This window comes from Mustela erminea, chromosome 7 (genome assembly GCF_009829155.1).
Source record: "Mustela erminea isolate mMusErm1 chromosome 7, mMusErm1.Pri, whole genome shotgun sequence".
In the NCBI taxonomy this organism is placed as follows: Eukaryota; Metazoa; Chordata; class Mammalia; order Carnivora; family Mustelidae; genus Mustela; species Mustela erminea.
The window spans coordinates 25,229,275-25,249,099 of record NC_045620.1 but is presented as its reverse complement, the minus strand read 5'-3'; the positions used below and the strand labels follow the sequence as shown (position 1 = coordinate 25,249,099).

The 19,825-nt window shown below is 47.4% G+C and overlaps 1 protein-coding gene across 1 annotated transcript; it reads right to left on the bottom strand.

Annotated features, from left to right (window-relative positions):
• Nucleotides 1-507: 507 nt before the first annotated feature.
• SUN5 (Sad1 and UNC84 domain containing 5) lies at nt 508-18,288 on the bottom strand. The gene is given in 14 exon segments (XM_032350962.1): nt 508-561; nt 563-673; nt 1,691-1,777; nt 2,261-2,428; nt 2,896-3,011; nt 3,883-3,961; nt 8,477-8,585; nt 9,171-9,205; nt 10,489-10,538; nt 14,174-14,235; nt 15,194-15,260; nt 16,243-16,317; nt 16,532-16,596; nt 18,084-18,288. Coding segments are annotated over 14 exon segments (1,146 nt in total). The 5' UTR covers nt 18,152-18,288.
• Nucleotides 18,289-19,825: the final 1,537 nt, after the last annotated feature.

Below are 19,825 nucleotides of genomic sequence, written 5' to 3'. Positions count from 1 at the left end.
GGAATAGATATGTGATACCTGGGAAAAAGGAGGTCCAGAGAGGGTGTGTGTCCTGTGCCTAATGTCACACAGTAGATGGTCTGTGTGATGGAACACTCTGTGGTGGGCAAGGGTGGGACATCTAATCCCCCACCTCATTTGACACAACAGCCACAATCTTGTTCTGTTGTACAGATGGGTACACTGAGGCCCTGGGAGGGCCAGGTCTTACCCAAGGTCACAGCTGAGTCAGGGGCAGAGCCAGGGGATGTGAAGACAGGGAGATGGCTTAGGTACAGAGGGGAGGCTGCCTAGCTTTAAATCCTGGTGCTGCATTTGTGAGTGGCGACCTCTGGCAAGTTTTTGCTCGGAGTCTTCACCGTCTGCATCTGTGAAATGGGGCCTCATGAAGCTCCTGTAAGGGGGCCAGGACACTCTGAACCATGGCCTCAGATACCACGTGGTAGCCCACCATCCCTCTGGCGCCAAAAAACACTCAGACTTGGGCTGGGCTGTGAAGAATAAACTTTAATCTCTCTGGGGATAGGGGTTCTGGTTCGGGTGCTCTCTAGGGCATTCTAGGTGGGGTCACGGAGCCGTGCACACGCACTCGGTACAGGCAGGTGAAGCGTGGGTTTCCCCAGTTGCTCGATATCTTCACCTTGACAGCCCCAAAAGCTCGGGCAGGCTGGTTCTGGAAGAGACTCACAGACATGGAGCCACTGGCTTCTACTCTGTCTGTCCAGAGGGATGTTTAGGGGTGGAAGAGAACTCTCCCATTTCACAGGTGGGAAAACTGAGGCTCAGAGAGAACAATGGACTATCCTGAAGCCACACAGGAAATTGATACTCAGGGACTGGGATGGAAGTTGCTGAGGCCAGAAGGACCGATATACTGTGACTGAGAAAGCATCCCAGCCGTCGGGCCCTGGCACATAGGGCTGTGGGACCCAAGGGCAAATCGCTGCCCCCTGTGGGGCCTCTGTTTCCCCTCTCTGTAGGATGGAAGGAGTAATATCTGCTTCCTAGGTTTGTTGTGGGCATGAAACAAGGTCCTGGAGCTAACTGGCTTGCCACCTGGCAGACATTCGCTCAGTGAGAGCTGCCTCCTCCTCTTTTTGCAACCCCCCCGCCCCCCGCCCAGGGGTGAAGTCCAGCACAAAAGCTGGGGTCTTGGCCTTTGAGATCTCACTGGATGTTTTGAACCTTCTAGGGAATTACAAAGGGGAACCTGAGGCCCAGAAAGGAAGGAAATGGCCCAGATCACGCAGATTTGTGGGGTCGGGGTTTGGGTCAGTGTCAGCCTGAGTCTCCGCGCCATTCTACCATCCATCCCTCATAGTCCGGCTGCTGTTCCCAGCTTCCGCCCCTTCAGGCCTCTGTTAGATCAGGACCTGATGACGGGGCCTCCCAGCGTGGAGATGTTAATTTGGAAGCCAGCAGCAGTCTGTTCCACATCTGCTGTCCCTGGAGGAACGGCAGCAGGCAGGCTGGGGGAAATGATGTAATCCTAGAAGCTGGATGGATCTCCTCAGGATCCCACTTTTTGCCCTGGGCAGTGGCTCCATACTCTTGAGTCTCAGTTTCCTCGCTTGTCACGTGGGCCGGTGACCGTTGTGCACACCCGGGGGTGAGAAGGGGTTCCCTGGAGAAAGCCCTGCACATGTGTACATTCAATATGTGCTCAACATGGGCTGCTTTTCTCAGTTACCTGGAGCTGGAACATCTGAATGATGTTTTCTGGCTGAAACTGAAATGCCCCCAGGAACACCTCCTCCTTGGGAGAGCCTTCCATGCCCTGTAGAATCAGAACCAAGGAGAAAGTATCAGGTACGGGCAGGGTCTTCAGAGGATGCTGCCCCTCTGTAGCCAAGACCTGCATACCTCCCAGGATGGGGAACTCCCTACCTCGTTGGGCATCATTCCATTGCAGGACAGAATATTGGTTAGGAAAGAGCACTCTACTGGGAATCAAAAGCCCAAGGGTCCTCTCCTAACTTGTAGGATTTGGGTGCTTCCCTGACCCTTTTTGGACCTCAGTTTCCTTGTTAATGGCATCTGAAGACCAAACTGGCTCTGAAAAGCTTGGCTTGAAATAAGGTAGTTACTTGTCTTCCAACCTCGAAGGCTGTGATCAACTCAGAACCTGGTCACCCTCAGCCTCAACAGAGCCCCAACCGGCCCCCCTAGCACATTGGATTGTGCAGACGGAGTGCCTAGAGTCCCATCATAAGAGGCTGTCCCCTTAGCCAAGCCTCGCTCCCTGCTGGGGCATGCTCACGTAAATGACAAAGTCCTTGGGAGCGGTGTCCAGGCTGCCTGACAGCGAGATGGTCTTGGGGATGTGCTGCAGTGTCAGGTTGGACAGGTAGACCTTCTGGGCAAGTCGGATGGTCACCTGGCCTCGGTCCCCCGAGAAAGCCCAGCAGTTGCCAGGCGTCATGTTGGGCTGGAAGGGGCAGGTGCAGTGGGGGCTATGCTGGGTGGGTGGGTGAAGGTGAATTCCTCGTCCCATCCTGGCTCCCTAGACCTCCTTTGCCCTTTGCCTCCTGGATGAGCCAGATCCTTCCATCGACAAAGCTTAGCTCAACCACCACCAACTCCAGGAAGCTCTCCTGAGAGCTGGCAGCCAGAATTAGCTTTCCCTCAGCCCAGCACAGGGAGGGCAGGGGCCTGCTTGGGGCTGTGAGGGTTCCTTGACCCTCAAGTCTTGAGGGGTAGGTGCGGGGGCTCCTTCCAGTGCCAAAGCAGGCCGCCCTTCCCTGCCCCTGCCTCTTGTCTCCTGTTCCTACCTCTCCCCCAACCCTGGGGCCCCACCCCCTTTGTGCGCACCCCCAATGTCCGCTTCCAGGTCCTGTTCCCAGAACCCTGACCACACCCCTGCCACTCTCTCCTCGTCCCCCCAATCCCCCCTGCCTCGAGGATCACGTCTGGGGGCTGCGCGTAGTTCCACAGCCTGATCCAGTTCCAGTAGGAGCGAGCCTTGTCGTGGTTGTACGTGGTTGACGTTTGCTCAAAGTCGATGGAGGCCCCTGTATGGGAGGGAGGGTCAGATTGGGCTCAGACCAGGAGCCAGGTGAGCACTTTGGGTGAGTCACTGGCCCTCTCTGGACTTCAGTTTTCTCTGGGAAATGGGAGTAAGAAGAATAGCACCAATAGGAATACTAACGTCCACCCCACAGGACTGATGTGAGGAGATGAGTTAGCCCACCAAAGCCCTTCCCTCCGCATTGATGTCAACCTCATTATTTCCACGGCTATTGTTAGGACTATTCCACAGAGGAGGGCACTCCTGCCCTAAGAGTCTAAGCCAATGCCCTCTGACCCCGCATGCCCTTGGGTCTGGGTTAGCCCAGCCAGCCAGTCCACCCTGCCCGCCCCACCTTGCCTTCTTCCTTATGCCCCTCCTGTGCTCCTGCTGTGTCCACATGGGGGTAACATCACAGGCGCTCCCCTGGGTCTGAAATACTTCTCCCTCCTGGCCAGGTCTCAACCCAAAGGTCCTCCCATACACCCCTCTGCCCGGGGCCCCTCTCCCCCCACCATCTGCTCTGGTTTTCCACAGCACTGATTCCCACTTGCAATCAGCGCCTGTTGGTTTTTATGTGGCCGGACTCCCCGATGTGGGGCAGGTGTGGCTCTGCTGACCTCTGAGTCTGGAGGATGGTGAATGGGTAGACGGGTTATGGGGACCTCTTCTCCCTGCCTTAGCTCCCCTTTTGAGACAACAGAAAATTGTAGCAAGAAAATCATCTGGGGGACAGAGGCTAGCTCTGACTGTGAACTTTCCAGTAGCAGAGAGTGCATCAGACCCGAACAGAAATCTATCATCTGAAGAGCTTCTGGGGAAACTTGAGGAAGGCAGATTAGTGGGGGAGAGGGGGTGAGGGGGGACTCACTTACCTATAGACTTTAGGGCAAAGTCTGGCTTTTCAATAAAATCTCCTTGTATCATCTTCATTATTTTCTGGGCAATTTTTTGCTGAGGAGGTAGAAAACACAAGCTGTGTGCTGACATCCGCAGATCACGTCCCTGTGTGTGTTCACACCAGGTGACAGGCGGCTGCAGGAACTCCCTTGTCCTTAACTGTTTCCCTCTGCCTGTGGAGATGGTAGCTGGTCCTGGCACAAGATTCCCCCAGTTGCTATGCTGTGAGGAGACCCAGGTGACATAGAGCCATCCCTACCCCACCTCCACACTGGTTTTCCTCAGTGCTTCCACATGCCCCATGCCCCATGACAGGGTGTCCCACGTGGGACAGAACTCTGGGTGAAGTGAAGCGGTAGGGGGTCTGGAGTCAGACAGACTTTCATTGCTGAGGGGTTTGGGGCTAGTCACGCCCCCTCTGAATCCGGGCCTTCTTGTCTGGAACACGGGAACGATACTCATGTCCCCCTCCTGCTACTGTGGGGATGACAGCCAGGACTTACAAGGCTGCTCCTGTGTGCCAGGACCGTCCTCCGTGTCCCATGTGTTCACTCTCAGCCCCTCATAACAACCCTCGGAGGTATGCGCAATGATCACCCCTATTTTTAAAGATAAAAATACTAGGGTACAAAAGGGAGCGTGGAGGGGAGCACCTGAGTGGCTCAGTCAGTTAAGCATCTGCCTTTGGCTCAGATTGTGATCCCAGGGTCCTGGGATCGAGTTCCGCATCGAGCTCCCTGTTCAGCAGGAAGCCTGCTTCTCCCTCTGCCTCTATCTCTGTCTCTGTCTCTCATGAATAAATAAATAAAATCTTTAAAAAACAACAACAGAGTAGCGCGTGTGAAGTCCTATAGCTGGTAAGAGGCAGACCCAGGCACTTCGGTTCCAGCATTTGGGCTCTTAAGTTACTAGCTCTCCTGCCAGATACAACCTGCAAGCACTTAACCTAGTTGGTGCTCAGGAAAGGCTGGCTATTATTTGTATCAGACTCTTGAAAACTGTGGCATATTGTATTTCCCCAAAATGGCCGCAGCAAAGTCTCCTGCGACATACTTTTCTTTCAATACGACTTTGATACTAAACTAAAGTTCCCTCCCATCAGTCTGGGTGGGCCTGTGGCTATAGCAGAGGTGAGGCCATGTGACTTCTGGGCTAAGCCTAAAAGGGGCTACAGCTCTACTTGGTCCTCTGGGGACACTCACTCTTAGAAGCCAGCTACCATGCTGTGAGGAAGACCACACAGCACTGAGAGCTCAAGTATGGGTGCTTTCATCAACAGCCTTGAGTTCCCAGCTGATAATCAATATCAACTTCTAGACATGTGAGTGAAAAAACTTCCAGATGGGTCCAGATAGAGTTGCCAAGTCACCCCAGCCTTCAGGTCTTCCTAGGTGAGGCCTCAGACACTGTGGAACAGTGGCAAACAAAATAGCATTCTGCTTGAATCCCTGACCCACAGAATCTCTGAGAGTGATCAAATGATTGTTTTGCATCACCAAGTTTTGGAGTAGTTTGCTGTGTGACAAGAGTAACCAGACTAGCCACGGTGTTACAGGACAGTTATTATGATTTGTTTTGTTGATGTGGAAACTTGGAAAGTTTGATGACCTGCTTAACCTCTAAAAGGTAAGAAAAGGGGACACCTCAGTGGCTCACTTGGTTAAAGTGGCTGCCTTTGGCTCGGGTCATGATCCCAGGGTCCTGGAATGGAGCCCCGCATCAGCCTCCTTGCTCAGTAGGGATATCCTGCTTCTCCCCTGCTTGCTACTCCCCTTGCTTGTGCTTGCTCCCCCTCCCTCTCTGTCAAATAAATAAAATCTTCAAACAAACAAACAAACCCCCAAAAGGTAAGAAAATATATTTCATCCAGAATAGAATAGAAATCTATGAAAAGGAACACCCAGAAAACAAAAAAGAAAATTCTTGGGAATTCATAATATATTAACAGAAACAAAAAAAACCCAGTAGAAGTTTTAGTAGGTAAAGTTGAGATCATGTTCTCAATTTCAGAACAAAGAGAAGAAAAAAGGGAGAATTGGAAGAAAACAGAAGATGAGTTCAGAAATTTAACATCCAAACAATAGGAGTTTAAAAAATGAGAATAAAACAGATATGGCTGTGGGGAAAATACCCATTTAATCACATGAGTAAAGAAGACTTTTTAGGGCTAAAAGACGTGAATATCCACATTGTAATGGCCCCAAGGGTAGCCAGCCCATAAGCACACTATCATGACATTTAAGATGTAAGGTGATATGTAGGGCTTCCTGGTAAGATTTAGTAAATTAAAGAGGATCAATTCTTCCACTATAAAAACAACTAGGAAAAGCCATATAGTCTATAAATAATATTTTAAAGCTACCACTGAGCTATGAGTAATGAGGACAAGAAGGATTAAAATTCTATAGAGGAGAGAACCATTCTGAAATTTCCTGACAATATTTTAATCCCTGAGGGCATTTGCTAATTCTGGGCATGGGCTGAAGACATGAGCTTAGGCTGAATAAGGGCTGCTACTGGTGAAAGATAAAGCAGCAAAGATTTTAATAGTCACAAAGGACTAAAAGGACGAAAGTGGAAACTTGATGAGCCTCAAACCTGAATAGTTTCCCCATAAGATGTTAATTGCAACCCAGAACTATGGAAGAGGTTAAAGAGCTACTTGAAAACTTCTGAAAGAGTAAAACTTCCCAGTTTCACAACGTTTGGGAAACTAAGCCCCATTTAGTGAGGGGACCTCAAATAAACCTAAGCAAGAGATTAAAGCCTTACAAACATCTTCCTAGTATATATAAGAATCATTTGGAGGGCTTGTTGAAACACAGATGGTTGGTTCCCATCCTTAGTAGGTTGGAGGGGGGCCCATTAACTCAAATTTCTAGTATTTCCCCAGGTAATGCTGATGTTGCTGGTATGGGGGTCATACTCTGAGAACCACTGCCTTAGGAGGAGTGGTGAATCAATACTGAGAAGCTGTAGCTGCACCTAAGGACTAAACCAATCATGGGCACAATTAAAGACTAAGAATCCAAGCTTGTTCCTGGCAGAGAAGGTTACCCCTGGGGTCAGAGATTTTGCATTGATGCAAGGCTGGAAGACAAAATTGGAGACTTGGGAAGCCTCAGACATGTGGTCAGTCTTTCCCAATAAGATATCTACCAAAAGTTTGAAGTTGCATGGGCAGGATATTGAAGGGTTACCCTTAACCTCTGACTAAATCTTTCACAAATTACAATCCAGGTCTGAATCAGCTGAATGAAGGTCTACATAGAAGTGATCAGAGTACTCATCTTCCTTACAAAGAAAAGGGAGAACGCTCTCTAGCTGAAGTTATAATTTATATCTGGAGCATATAGTTCCTTCATATACAATGTCCAGAAAAACACACAAAAAATCTAGACATGAAGAGACAAGACCATATGATTGAAACTCCAAAGAAAAACAGACAATAGAAAAAGACCATAGATGATCCAAATATTGGATTTAAAATAACAAGACAAGGATTTAAAATAACCATGATAATATGTTAAAAAAAGAAAATAAAATTTATTGGAGAATTATGTTGGAGAATTTCACCACAGAATTAAAATTTATGAAAAAGAATCAAAAGTATATTCCAGAACTAAACAATGCAACATATGAAATTAAGAACTTACTGGAGAAAAATTAATAGTAGATTGGACAGAACAGAATACGAGATCATTAGTGAACCTGAAGAAATGTGAATAGAAAACATCAAAAACTGAAGCATATAGAGAAAAAGAATGAAAATCAAACACACCAGGTAATAGCATAGGAATTACATGGAACACACTCTAAAAATCTAGCATAGATGTAACTGAGTCCTGGGAGTGGAGATGGATAATGGGGAAGAAACAGTATTTTAAGAAACAATAGGTGGGGTGTTTTGGAGGCTCAGTAATTAAGCATCGGCCTTCAGCTCAGGTCATGATCCCACAGTCCTGGGATTAAGCCCTGCCTTGGGCTCCTTGTTCAGCAGGAGGCCTGCTTCTCCCTTTCCCATTCCCCCTGCTTGTGTTCCCTCTCTCGGTCTCTCTCTGTCAAATAAATAAATAAGATTTTTTGAAAGAAATAATAGCTAAGAAAATTTTAAAAACTATTGAAAAACATCAACTCATAGATCCAATAAGCTCAGCAACCCCACCCCAAACAGGTTAAATATAGAACACTGGAAATAAGAAGAACATCCTACAAACTCCCAGAGATAGGAAAAAAATAACAGACCATACTCAAAGGACCAATACTAGCACTATTACACTTCTCAACAGCAACAGTATAACTAGAACACAGTAGTGGAATTCCTTCAAAATTTTCAGGGGAAACTTTCATAGCAAGGCTTTTATACCCAGCCAAACTATCAATCAAAGGCAAGAATAAAATAAAGATATTTTCAAATGTGCAAATTCTAAGCAAATTAATAAGTCTCCTATTTCACTTTCTTCCAGGAAGTTATTGGGGGATGTGTTCCACCAAAACTTGAGAAATGAAACAAGGCATTAAACAAAGAGAGAAGTCAAATGTTTGGGAGGAGAATGGCCAGTATCTCACCTCGTCTGACATGGCTTCCATCAACTGGAGCTTAGCAATGAGCTGGGTCATGTTACCTCGGAGGTCCTGGATTTCCCCAGTGTGATGCCGTACCTTCTCCTGGTACATTCTTAAGAGGAAGGAGTTAAAACATGGACCAACTGGTTTGTGATGCTGCTCTTGTCACTCTCAGCTTCTACTTTTGTCAGTCAGCCCACAGAGAATTAGCATCACATTTTCTCACTCTCCTGGCATATCCATCAGGTTCTTATCTTTGAAATACTACTCATACTCCTCTTCCTACTTGGAATATTTTAAAATTCAACTTACTCCTTCCAAATATTCCTGAGTATTTATTTGCAATTAAGGATGCTGCCACCAGGTGGTATCTTGTTGGTTAAAATTTCTACTCAGCTACCATTTGCTAAGCACTAATCTTGGGCTGGGAATTATTCAGAACAATTTGCATCTTCTTTAATATTCATAATTAACCAGAGCAAGGTGAGTGTTAGCCTCATCTCATAAATGAGAAGTCAAAGGCCAAGAGAAGTGAAGTAACTTGCAAAAGTTTAGCCAGGTAGGAAGTATGGGAGCTGGGATTTAAATCTAGGTTGGTCTGAAGGCAGAGCCCACAATCTTAGGCAATACATCACAGGCCCTAGATATAGTTCTGGTTTTTAGGTGATAATAGGACTATTTAGCAGATTCTTCTTACCTCAAGCTTTGCAGTGGACTATTTATGCTGTCATCCTGGTAGGGTATTGAGGAAAGCAAGGGATCTTTTTCAGATGGCCTAATCTGGGCCCAATTGAACTTTATCCATCCATTCTCCCACAACCATAAATTTATCTATTCACCCACCTACCATCTATCCAAAACCCAATATAACCTCCATTTTAAATCCATCCATCCACATCCATCCCCACTTCCACCCATCCACTATTCCATCCAAACACATTTCCCACTCATCTACTCTTCCATTTATCCAAATTTCCTTATTCACCCACCCTCCTGTCCATATAACTTACCTTATATATTGACCCTTTCACCAAACCATTCACTTTCCCATCTATCCAACCTCTCATCCATCCATCCATCCATCCAACCATCCATCCATCCATTTATCCACCTGTATATCACATCTGCCCTTCCATCTGTCCATTTTCTCATCCATTCAATCTCCCATTCATCCATCCATCTATCCCCACAGCCATTTCCCCACTTCCCTGAATTCATCACTTCCACTCTCCCATCCATTCTCTCTCCATTCCACATTTCCATCTGATCATCAGTCAACCAACATTGACAGCAATAGCACTGTGCCCCAGCCCATTCACTGGAATGAATAAGACCTGGCTCTGTCTTCAAGAGAGCTCCCAATACAGTTGGGAAAACAGTCATGATTACAAAATATTGCATTCATGATTACAGAAAATTGTGGGAGGAAAGGGAAATATCATCACCTCCACCTGTAATTTCTGAGGGAAGTGACATTTTAGCTGAATCCTGAAGTATATAAAGGAGTCTAAAAGGGGAGAAGAGGAGAAAGAGGGACAAACTCCTCAGATCCCTTTTCTCTTTAGGCTTTCTGAGGCTATTTACTGTCCTCTGACAAGGATCTCTGGCCACTGATTTCCTCCTCTTCCCTCCCCAGGAACTACAAAGCAAATGGTCTCATTTCATTTGAGCAGAACAAACTGCCTTGTGTAGAGAGAGAATTGTGTTCCATCCTCACTTTCCCACTTTAGGAGGGAGACTTGGCAAAGGAAAGATAGGTCACCTCTGGGAGTGAGTGACAGGAGAGTCCTTCTGTAAGAAGAAGAACTATTGTATCTGACCTTTTAAAGTCACATTTTGGTGGGAGAGATGGGTTCCAGGTAGGTGTCATGGCAGGGGCAGAGATTTGGGGCTGGGATGAGTCAGGAACTGACTAGGGCCCAGATATGGTGAGAGAGAGAGAAGCTGATGGAGGCAACATTGTCTGGTTGAAGTGAGGTTAGTCAGTGGTGGGACCTGAAGAGAGGCACACTCACCTGCCAGACTTCCATTTTGGATGGTAAGTGCATAGAAAACATCCAGAATCCTGTGGGGACAGAAGAATGAGAGGAAGCCATTTAAGATGAAAGTTTGAAAGCTTGGGCTTTGGCATTAAGGTATCTGGATTCAAATTCCAGCCTTGGCACTAACATTGCACAACTTTGGAAGAACTTACTCTCTCTATACCTAAATTTCCTCCTCTGTAAAATGGGAATAACAGTAATATCCACTTCATGATCAAACAACATCATCTATGCAAACTGTCTCACATAAACCAAATAATCCATGTCCCATCTCCTTCCCCCGTCCCAATTCTACTGGGGATAATTGATGAAGAGAAGAAAATAAGATGGTCTTCCCTGCATTTTATGATCTCTGTGCTACCTGAAATCCTACCATTCAAGCCATTATTAAAAGTCTTTAAAACTTATTTGTTATTCATGATGAAACAACCAACAAACCAGGAATAGAATGGAACTCTCTCAATCTGGTAAAACCCATGTATGAAAAACCCGCAGCTAATAACATGCTTAATGGTAAAAGACTGGATGCTTTCTTCCAAAGATAAGTAACAAGACTAGTATGTCTACTCTTGCTATTCTTTTTCTTTAAGATTTTGTTTATTTATTTGAGAGAGAGTAAGAGAGAGCACAGCAAGGGAGAGGGGGAAGCGGGTTCCCTGCTTGGGGAAGGAGCTCAATGTAGGGCTTTATCCCAGGACCCTGGGATCATGACTTGAGCAGAAGGCAGATGCTTAACCTACTTGAACCACTCAGGTGCCCCTACTCTTGTTATTTCTATTTAACATTGTCCTGAAGGTTCTAGCCAGGTCAGTTAGTCAAGAAAAATAAATAAAAGGCAGATGACAATACCTTGCATAAAGAATCCTAAAGTATCTAAGACTGGGTGTCTTGCCCAGTGTCAGAACAGCAAGGATACAAGATCAGTATATGAAAATCAATTCTATTTCTAAACACACGCGATATACAATCTGAAAATGAAATTAAGAAAACAATTTCATTTGCAATAGCATCTCAAAAAAGAAAATACTTGGAATAAATTAAACAGAAGTGCAAACCTTGCACTCTGAAAGAAACAAAACATAATTGGAGGAAGTTAAAGACATGGAGATATATATGTATCAATAATAGAAAGATAACCCATGTTCATGTATTGGAAAACTTAATATTGTTAAGGTAACACTACTCCCCAAATTCATCTATGAATAAATGCAATTGCTCTCAAAATTCCAGTAGACTTTTTTTAAGAAATGGAAAATTTGACCCTAAAACTCATATGGAAATGTAAAGGAGTATAACTGCCAAAATAATTTAAGAAGAATGAAGTTGGAGAACTCAAACTTCTGGATTTCAAAACTTACTATAAAGTTACAGCAATCAATCCAGGGTAGTACTGGCAAATAGACATATAGATGAGGGGAATAAAATTAACAGTCCAGAAATAAACCCTCACATTTATAATCAATTAATTTTCAATAAAGGTGCCAGACAATTCAATAAGGAAAAAATAGTCTTTTCAATAAATCGAACAACTGGATATCTACATTCAAAAGAATGGAGTTGGATCCTTACCTCACACCATATGCAAAAATTAGCTCAAAAATGGATCATAGATCTAAAAGTAAGGGCTAAAACTATACAAATCTTGGAAGAAAAAGTGGTAGTAATTCTTTATAACTTTAAGTTAGGTGATAGTTTCTTGCATCTGACATTAAAGCACATATATAACAAAAGAAAATATAGATAAATTGGACTTCATCAACATTTTAAAATTTGGGGTGCCTGGGTGGCTCAGTCAGTTAGGCATCTGCCTTCGGCTCACATCATGATCCCTGGGTGCTGGGATTGAACCCCTCAACAGGCTCCTTGCTCAGCAGGGATTCTGATTCTCTCTCTTTCTCTGCCTCTTCCTCAGTTTGTGCACGCTTTCTCTCTCTCTTGCTCACTCTCTCTCTCAAATAAATAAATAAAATCTTTTTTAAAAATTAAAAAATTTGTGGGGCACCTGGGTGGCTCAGTGGGTTGGACCACTGCCTTCTGCTCAGGTCATGATCTCAGGGTCCTGGGATCGAGTCCCGCATCAGGCTCTCTGCTCAGCGGGGAGCCTGCTTCCCTCTCTCTCTCTGCCTGCCTCTCTGTCTACTTGTGATCTCTCTCTGTCAAATAAATAAATAAAATCTTTAAAAAAAAAATTAAAAAATTTGTGTCACAAAGGACACTCATCAAGAAAGTGAAAAGACAATCCACAGAATGGGAGAAAATACTTGCAAATTGTATATCTGATAAGGGACTTGTATCCAGACTATATAAGAAACTCTTACAAGTCAATAATAAAAAGACAAACCAATTTAAAAATGGGCCAAGATCTGAATAGACATTTCTCCAAAGAAGATCTACAAATGACCAATATGCACGTGAAAAGATGCTCAACATCGTTAGTCATTAGGGAAATGAACTAAAAACGACAATGAGATACCCACTGCCACCCTCAGATGGCTAAACTAAAAGACAGATAATAACCAGTATTGGTGAGGATGTGAAGAAATTGGACCCTTATACATGCTGGTGGGAATGTAAAATGGTGCAGCTACTTTGGAAAAAAATTTGGCAATTCCTCAGATAGTTAAGTAGAGACTTGCTGCATAACTCAGCAATTCTGCTTCTAAATATATATCCAAGAGAATTTAAAACACATATCCACACAAACATTTTACTGGAACACTCACGGGAACATTATTAATGGTGGTCAAAAAGCGGAAAGAATTGCAATATATATCAAACAGTAGATGGGCAAACAAAATGTGGCATATCCATACATGGAATATTTTCAGTCATAAAGAAGGGTCAAATGCTGAGCCATGCTACACCATGGATGAACCTTGAGAACACAACGACAAGTGAAAGAAACCACCAAGACCCCATAGTATCGTATGATTCTATTTATATGAAATGCCCAGAATAGGCAAATCCATAGAGACAGAAAGTAGATTAGCGATTGGTTGTCTAGGTCTGGGGTGAGGGGGAATGGGAAATGATGGATAGGGACTGAGGAATAAGTCTTCTTGGAGGTAGTGAAAATATTGGAATTTGATAGTGGTGATGGCTGTAGGACTTTGTGAATATACTAAAAACCAGTGAATTAGACACATGAAAAATGGTGATCTTTATGGTATGCAAATTATATCTCAATAAAGCTGTTATTTTAAAAAATGTTATTTGTTAGGTTAAGTTTCCTAGGAATTTCTAATTTCCTAGGAAATCCACACCCCTCCCCCAACCCCGAGGCCCTGGGCCAATATGGTTGAGTGGAGAGAGGAGAGCCCTTTGCTTGGGAAAGTAAAGCCATGATGTGGGAGGTGATAGCAGTGGCTGGAAGGAGCCACAGAAAACTCAGAAGTAGGTAATAATTATCATGTCATGGTTGGGGGAGAACTTTACAGTTTTCAAGGCTTTTCTTAGCTTTCCAAAAATTTCCTTGGTCATCAGTTAATTTACTCCTCACAGCAACACTCATTAGACAGATGGGGAAACTGAGGCTCCTAGAGGGTCACTGTCTTGCCCAGGATGACATAGTCAGTGTCAGAGCCTTCACTCTTTCCCTCCCCAGGTTGGGCAAGAGCTCAGGGATACCTCCACCTGGGGCAGGGCCCTGGAAACGTACCAAAAGCACAGAGGACCAGAACACCTGTCTTTTCCATGAGCTTCTGGAAGAACAGCTTGCATCTGGAAGACAGAATCAGCAGTCAATGTGAAGAAGGGCTTTGCACAGGCTAGCAAGTCTTGGCCTGGCCTTTGCCCTTTTCCTACCTGGCAGGGCAGGACCCACCCTGGGCAGTTAGACACCCCCCCTCCAAGACGCTGGCTGAGTCCTGGGGCTACGCAGCATCACAGGGGAAAGAAAGCTCTTACCCAGTATTTGGGGCCATCAGAGATCCACTGACAGTGGTCACCCACATCCTCTTCACACCCTTTCTCTATCGGCGAACTGTCTGTCCCTTTCTTTCTGTCCTGGTGACCACGTCCTTCAGAGTTCAGCACAAATGAACATCCCCTCCTTCTGTGACCTCCAGAGTCAACACTGACCTCCTCCTCTTACCACTGAATTTGGTTTCTGTCTGCCTTCCTCTGATTGGGAGCTCAGGAGTGGTGAGAGTCAAGGCTGGGTTCAGAATAGACATTAAGATGTTTGGAATGCAAACTCTAAGTGAATGAATGATGTGGAAAGCTCTACAGGAATTTGGAGGAGTTTGCATGGACCAGAAAGGTGAAGGGAAAGGATGGGACCTGCATTCCAAGCAGGAAAAACAGCATGTGTCAAGGTACTGGGGCAGAAACAGGAATAGCAGGTTCAGGGGTAAGAACCCTAACCTTGGGCCCAGCAAGATGCATAATGAGGCAGCTCAAAAAGGAAGCATGGGGAAGGATTCTGGAAGGCTGTAGGCAAAGGAGGGAGTCACATTCTGAAGAGAGGGGATATAATAAAAGCCAGGTTTGGGATGTCTTCTGTGGTCTGGTGATCAAGAGGAGGTTCAAACCAGTGAGGGGGCTGCCATGGTAGCCAGCTGCATGTTCCCAGCCCCATCAGCTTCCCCCTCTCTAGCCTCCCCCTGCCAACCTCCCCCTGCCAGCTCCCCACTCCCCAACCTCCCCTGCCAGCCTCCCCTCGCCTGCCCGTGCCCACCTGCAGGTATTAAACAGAATCTGGTGAGCCTGAGTCCTCAGGAAGCAGGCCAGACAGGTGATCCAGGCTGCGGAGGAGGCAGGAGAGCCGTGAGCAGCTGCACCCTTGTTCTTACTCTACGAAGCCTTGCAGGGGGCGAGGCCCTCTTGCTGGGAGACCCTCCCAATTTTCTAATTGAGCCCAGGGTAACCCTGCTCTGCTTATGGGTCAGCACCAGCTCTGAGTGAGGACAGGTCCTAGAGGTGAGCCCGGCTTGTGACTGGCAGTTAATGGCTACCTCACAGTGACTCTGGAGCACAAGAAGTCTGGGGTGTGCCTCTGCCCATTCCCAGACACTGGGAGCTTCTCAAGGGCAAGGTCCCTGTCTGGTTTATCCCTGGGGGCCCTGCGTTGCCCAGCATGGAACTGGATAGAAAGTTGGGGTTCAGAATAGATAAGTAGGTGGGAAGACGCATGAACGGACAGAAGAATGGTGAGACAACAGCTTGGAATTGGCCGAGTAGGAAGACAGATGAGTTGTGGAAGGCTAGCTAGAAGGATGGACAGGTGTACGACTGGGTGGGTATGAATATTAGCAGATAAAGGTTGGGGAGGACCTGATGGTTGACTCATTGAATGGCTGGCTGGCTGAGCTAACGGGGTGCACGGCTATTACAACAGATGTTCCGAGAAACGACTGGGTGATGAGTAAGTGGAGGGGCAGGTGGCCGAACTTTGGGGTGTGCTCAGACCATGTTCCAGAAGTGAGGGTGCAACACATCAGACCATTCCCATGACGTCACCCATGGCCTCCTGGTCCAGGGCCCGGGCAGGTGGTCAAGTAGGGGAGCGTCTGACAGCTCTACCTCTAAACGGCGTGTCTCCCTCCGACACCCTCTCTCCAGCCACCAAAGAGATCCTGGCTGGAATGACACCCCTGACACTTTCAGAGTTCCCTCCCTCCCCGGCAGCCAAGCGGAGGCCTTACTTCCCCAGGTCAGCCAACCTGTGGCTGGACCCTTTTCTCTGGCCCACGCTGAAGGTCAGGGCAGTTCTCAGTATATACGTACACACACAGGCCAACAGGCACTGGGTCAGGCCTGGGGCTGGGGCATTGAGGCGGATGGGCAACACGAAGGCATCACCTGCAGAGAGCACAGGGGCTGTCATATCAGGGCCAGCCTCGGGGACCCTGTGCCTTGCAGACACCAGAGGAGCACCCTGAGCTGGGGGCAGACATCCCTGCTCCCCACCCTGCCCCTCGCTGGGTGACCCCGGGGTGCCCATCTGGACGTCTCTGAGCCTCGGCTCCTTGCTCCTCACAAAGACCCCGGGGCTCCTCCTCCCCTCCCTGCTCACTCTGGTTCAGGTTCGACAAATTGTCCTCTGTTACCCGGCAGGTGTTCCGGCCTCTTGGGGCGACCCTGGGGAAGACAAGATTCACAATCGCATTTTATAATTTTAAAGAAACGTGGTGCCCCCCTGTTCCAGATTGAGAGAATGAGGTGCAGAGAAGTTTGCCCGAGACCCCCAAACTGTGAATCAGGAACACAGCCAAGTCTGACCGACCCCAAACCCAAGTCTCTTTTGAGACTTTTGAGACCTGCTCGGTCTCCCAGCAGGAGGACTCTGCTGTGGTAGTCACCAGTGGTTATCACCCAAAAGCCAATCCCTCCCCTCGCTGGCAGGAGGCTGATTTTGGCCCCTTGTCCCCCTCCTACCCTGTGTGAGTTTCGATAATCCTAATTGCTCTAAGCCTGCTCTAAACCTACCCCCAGCGCCTTGCTGCTTATTGGGTCGGGGGGAGGTCTGCAGGGGTGAGGGGTGGGGTGGGCTTGGGTATAGGGGTCTGACACTTGCGGAAAAGGCTTTCTCGTTGCTAAAATGAGACCCACGCAAAGCAAATCCCGTTCTCTTTGTACCTAGACAGCCAGGCTTCTCTGGGCCGCTGGAGCTGCACTAGCCAGCTGTCACAGTGGGGAGGCCAACAGGGAGAGCGAAATGATAGTGGGGACCTGGGTCTCGGGGACACTGCAGACACGTGGAGTTGACGTGCTCTGGAGCGACCCACCTCTTGGGAACTTTTGGTGTGTGAGATAACACATTTTTTAAATTTCTTAAGACAATGGTCTCTGAACATTTATTATTATACCCTCTTCCAATGTATTTATGTTTATTTCTTAAGAAATGATATATACACAGGCACCTGGGTGGCTCAGTGGGTTAAGCCTCGCCCTTTGGCTCAGGTCATGATCTCAGGGTTCTGGGATTGAGCCCCGCATCAGGCTCTCTGCTCATCGGGGATCCTGCTTCCCCCTCTCTCTCTGCCTGCCTCTCTGCCTACTTGTGATCTCAATCTCTCTCTGTCAAATAAATAAATAAGTAAAAGAAATTATATATATATATTACCACATAAATATGATTTACTCTTTCAAAAGTGCAAATCTGTTCATATATTCCCAAGTAATAGAAATCAAAAGAGGATGCGCTGAAAATATACACACTGAAGTTCTAGTAAGTTCTCCCTTTCACGCAGGGGATTGTTTTCCATACCCTTTGGAATATACACGCCCCCTTCTGGGGGCCCCAGCGATAGGCACAGGTGAACATTTCACCACCTACCGGCCGTCTCCCTCACTAACCTGGGACCTCTGTGGGGGTTGGTGCAGCCCCTGTCCCCGGCACCCTGCCCAGTGCCCGCATACAATAGGTGCTCAATAAGCACGTGTTGAAGGGATGACTGCCCCTCCACTCCCTTGGCGGGGAGATTTTAGGAAAGCAACCTTTCTGACCTTGGCTGCTGCCTCTGTGAAGGCCGTCAGTCATGCCTGCTCATCTCCGGGGAGAGGGCCGAGGGCCAGCATTTGGTAAACTGCAAAGAACCGAGCAGGGAGGGGGCTGCCGTCCTCACCTCCTGGGCCGGACAACATCCTCTGGCGGGTCACACAGGTCCACGGGGCTCCTTGAGGACCGTGGCATCGATTTTCTTCTCTAGGAAATCGAGGGGGAATGGTACTGGGGCTCTGGGGGAGTTGGCAAGGGAGAAGTGGCTGCCGCTGCCACCAGCTCCTAGCGTTCCCTGGCAGGGGCCGCACGGGGTCCCGCTGGGTCAGGTGGAGCTGTGGGCACTGTGACCTCATAGAGCAGGGGGCAGGGGATGGGGGAGAGAGCTCTGTCGAGTCTCTTAGCTTGGTTCCGGAACTCCTCCTTGGCCAAACCCATTCTGACCCACTTTCCACCTTTTAAGATGAGGCCCCAGGCCAGGAAGGGTCATGCCAGGATCTCAGCGGCTGGGCAGGAGCAGAGCGGAGGCTCCAATAGCCAGACCAGGCTTTCTTTGTGCCCCTCACCCCCCAGCTCCTTCCCTGCTCCAAGCTTCCCAGACTTGCCACCTGCTTAGGCTACGCTTCAAGGCATCTTATATGTGGGTCTGCTCACTGCTGAACATTTCGCAGAACACAGAATATTGCATATGCTGTTATTTTAATAAAATTCTGCATTTCCTGGAGACAAATAAAAGCATAACAGAGTGGAAATGTCTGGCTATGTTTTTTTCCGTCAGCCCTGCCGATGGAGAGTTTATTTGGATTGTGAAGCTAAAAGGAACTCCTTTTGCCCCTGGGTGGCAGTTGCTGAAATTGTAGGCTAAGTTGCTGTGGGCCAACTTAGCCTACAAGGCAAAGATTTGCCCCTCAGGAAGGCCTGCATACTAGAACCTGAACGTGGGACTGTGTTAGGTTACAGAACAAAGATGATCTGGGGCTTGCAGATGGGATTAGGGTCGCTAATCAGCTGATCTTGAGATAGAAGAATATTCTGGCTTATCCCAGAAGGGTCTGTAAATGGAAGAGGGAGGCAGAAGGGACATGGGTGGAAGCATGAGGAACCCTCAGCCCCAACTTGCTGGTTTGAAGGTGATGAGGCCTTAAGGCAGCCCGTGAAAGCAGCCTCCGGCAGCTGGAAAAGGCAGGGAAGTGAATCCTCCCCTAGAGTTTGTAGAAAGGAACAAAGTCCTGCCAATACCTTGATTTCCGCAAAGCCACATCCATGCTGGACTTCTGACTTCCAGAAATATAAGATAATAAGTTTGTGTTTTAAGTCACTGCGTTTGTAGCAATTTGTTATAGCAGCAATAGGAAACTCATATGGTACCTCTGAGAATCTTCAGTGAAGGGGAAGCCCTGAAATGCTGCCCCCAGAATTGGTACAAGGGCCTTTCAGTTGTTCATTCATTCATTCATTCATTCATCCATTCATTCAACAGATACTCACTGAGCATCTGGTGTGTTCCAGGCACTGGCTCTAGAGGTGAACAGAACCACTCCTGTCCTGGGGAAAGAGGACAAAAGCGGCTGGTGGAGAGCCTTGCATGTCTTAGGTGCTCACCCAACCATGCTGGCCACTGCTGTAGGGAGAAGGGCCTGAGAATCTCCCTCCTTTGTGTCCGCGGGCTGTCAGTCACTGTGCCCCACACTGGATATGTCGAGGAAGAGGAAGTATTCATGCCAAGAGCAAACACCAAGAGTGGCTTTGGTCAATATTTGTGCTCCTTCCCACCGAGCCTGCTGTTTGCCCCGGCCACGGGGAGGGCCAGGAGGCCAGGAGTAGGGTGTGAGGGAGCACTGGGCAGGGGGGCTCCGTGCTCTGAGGGGA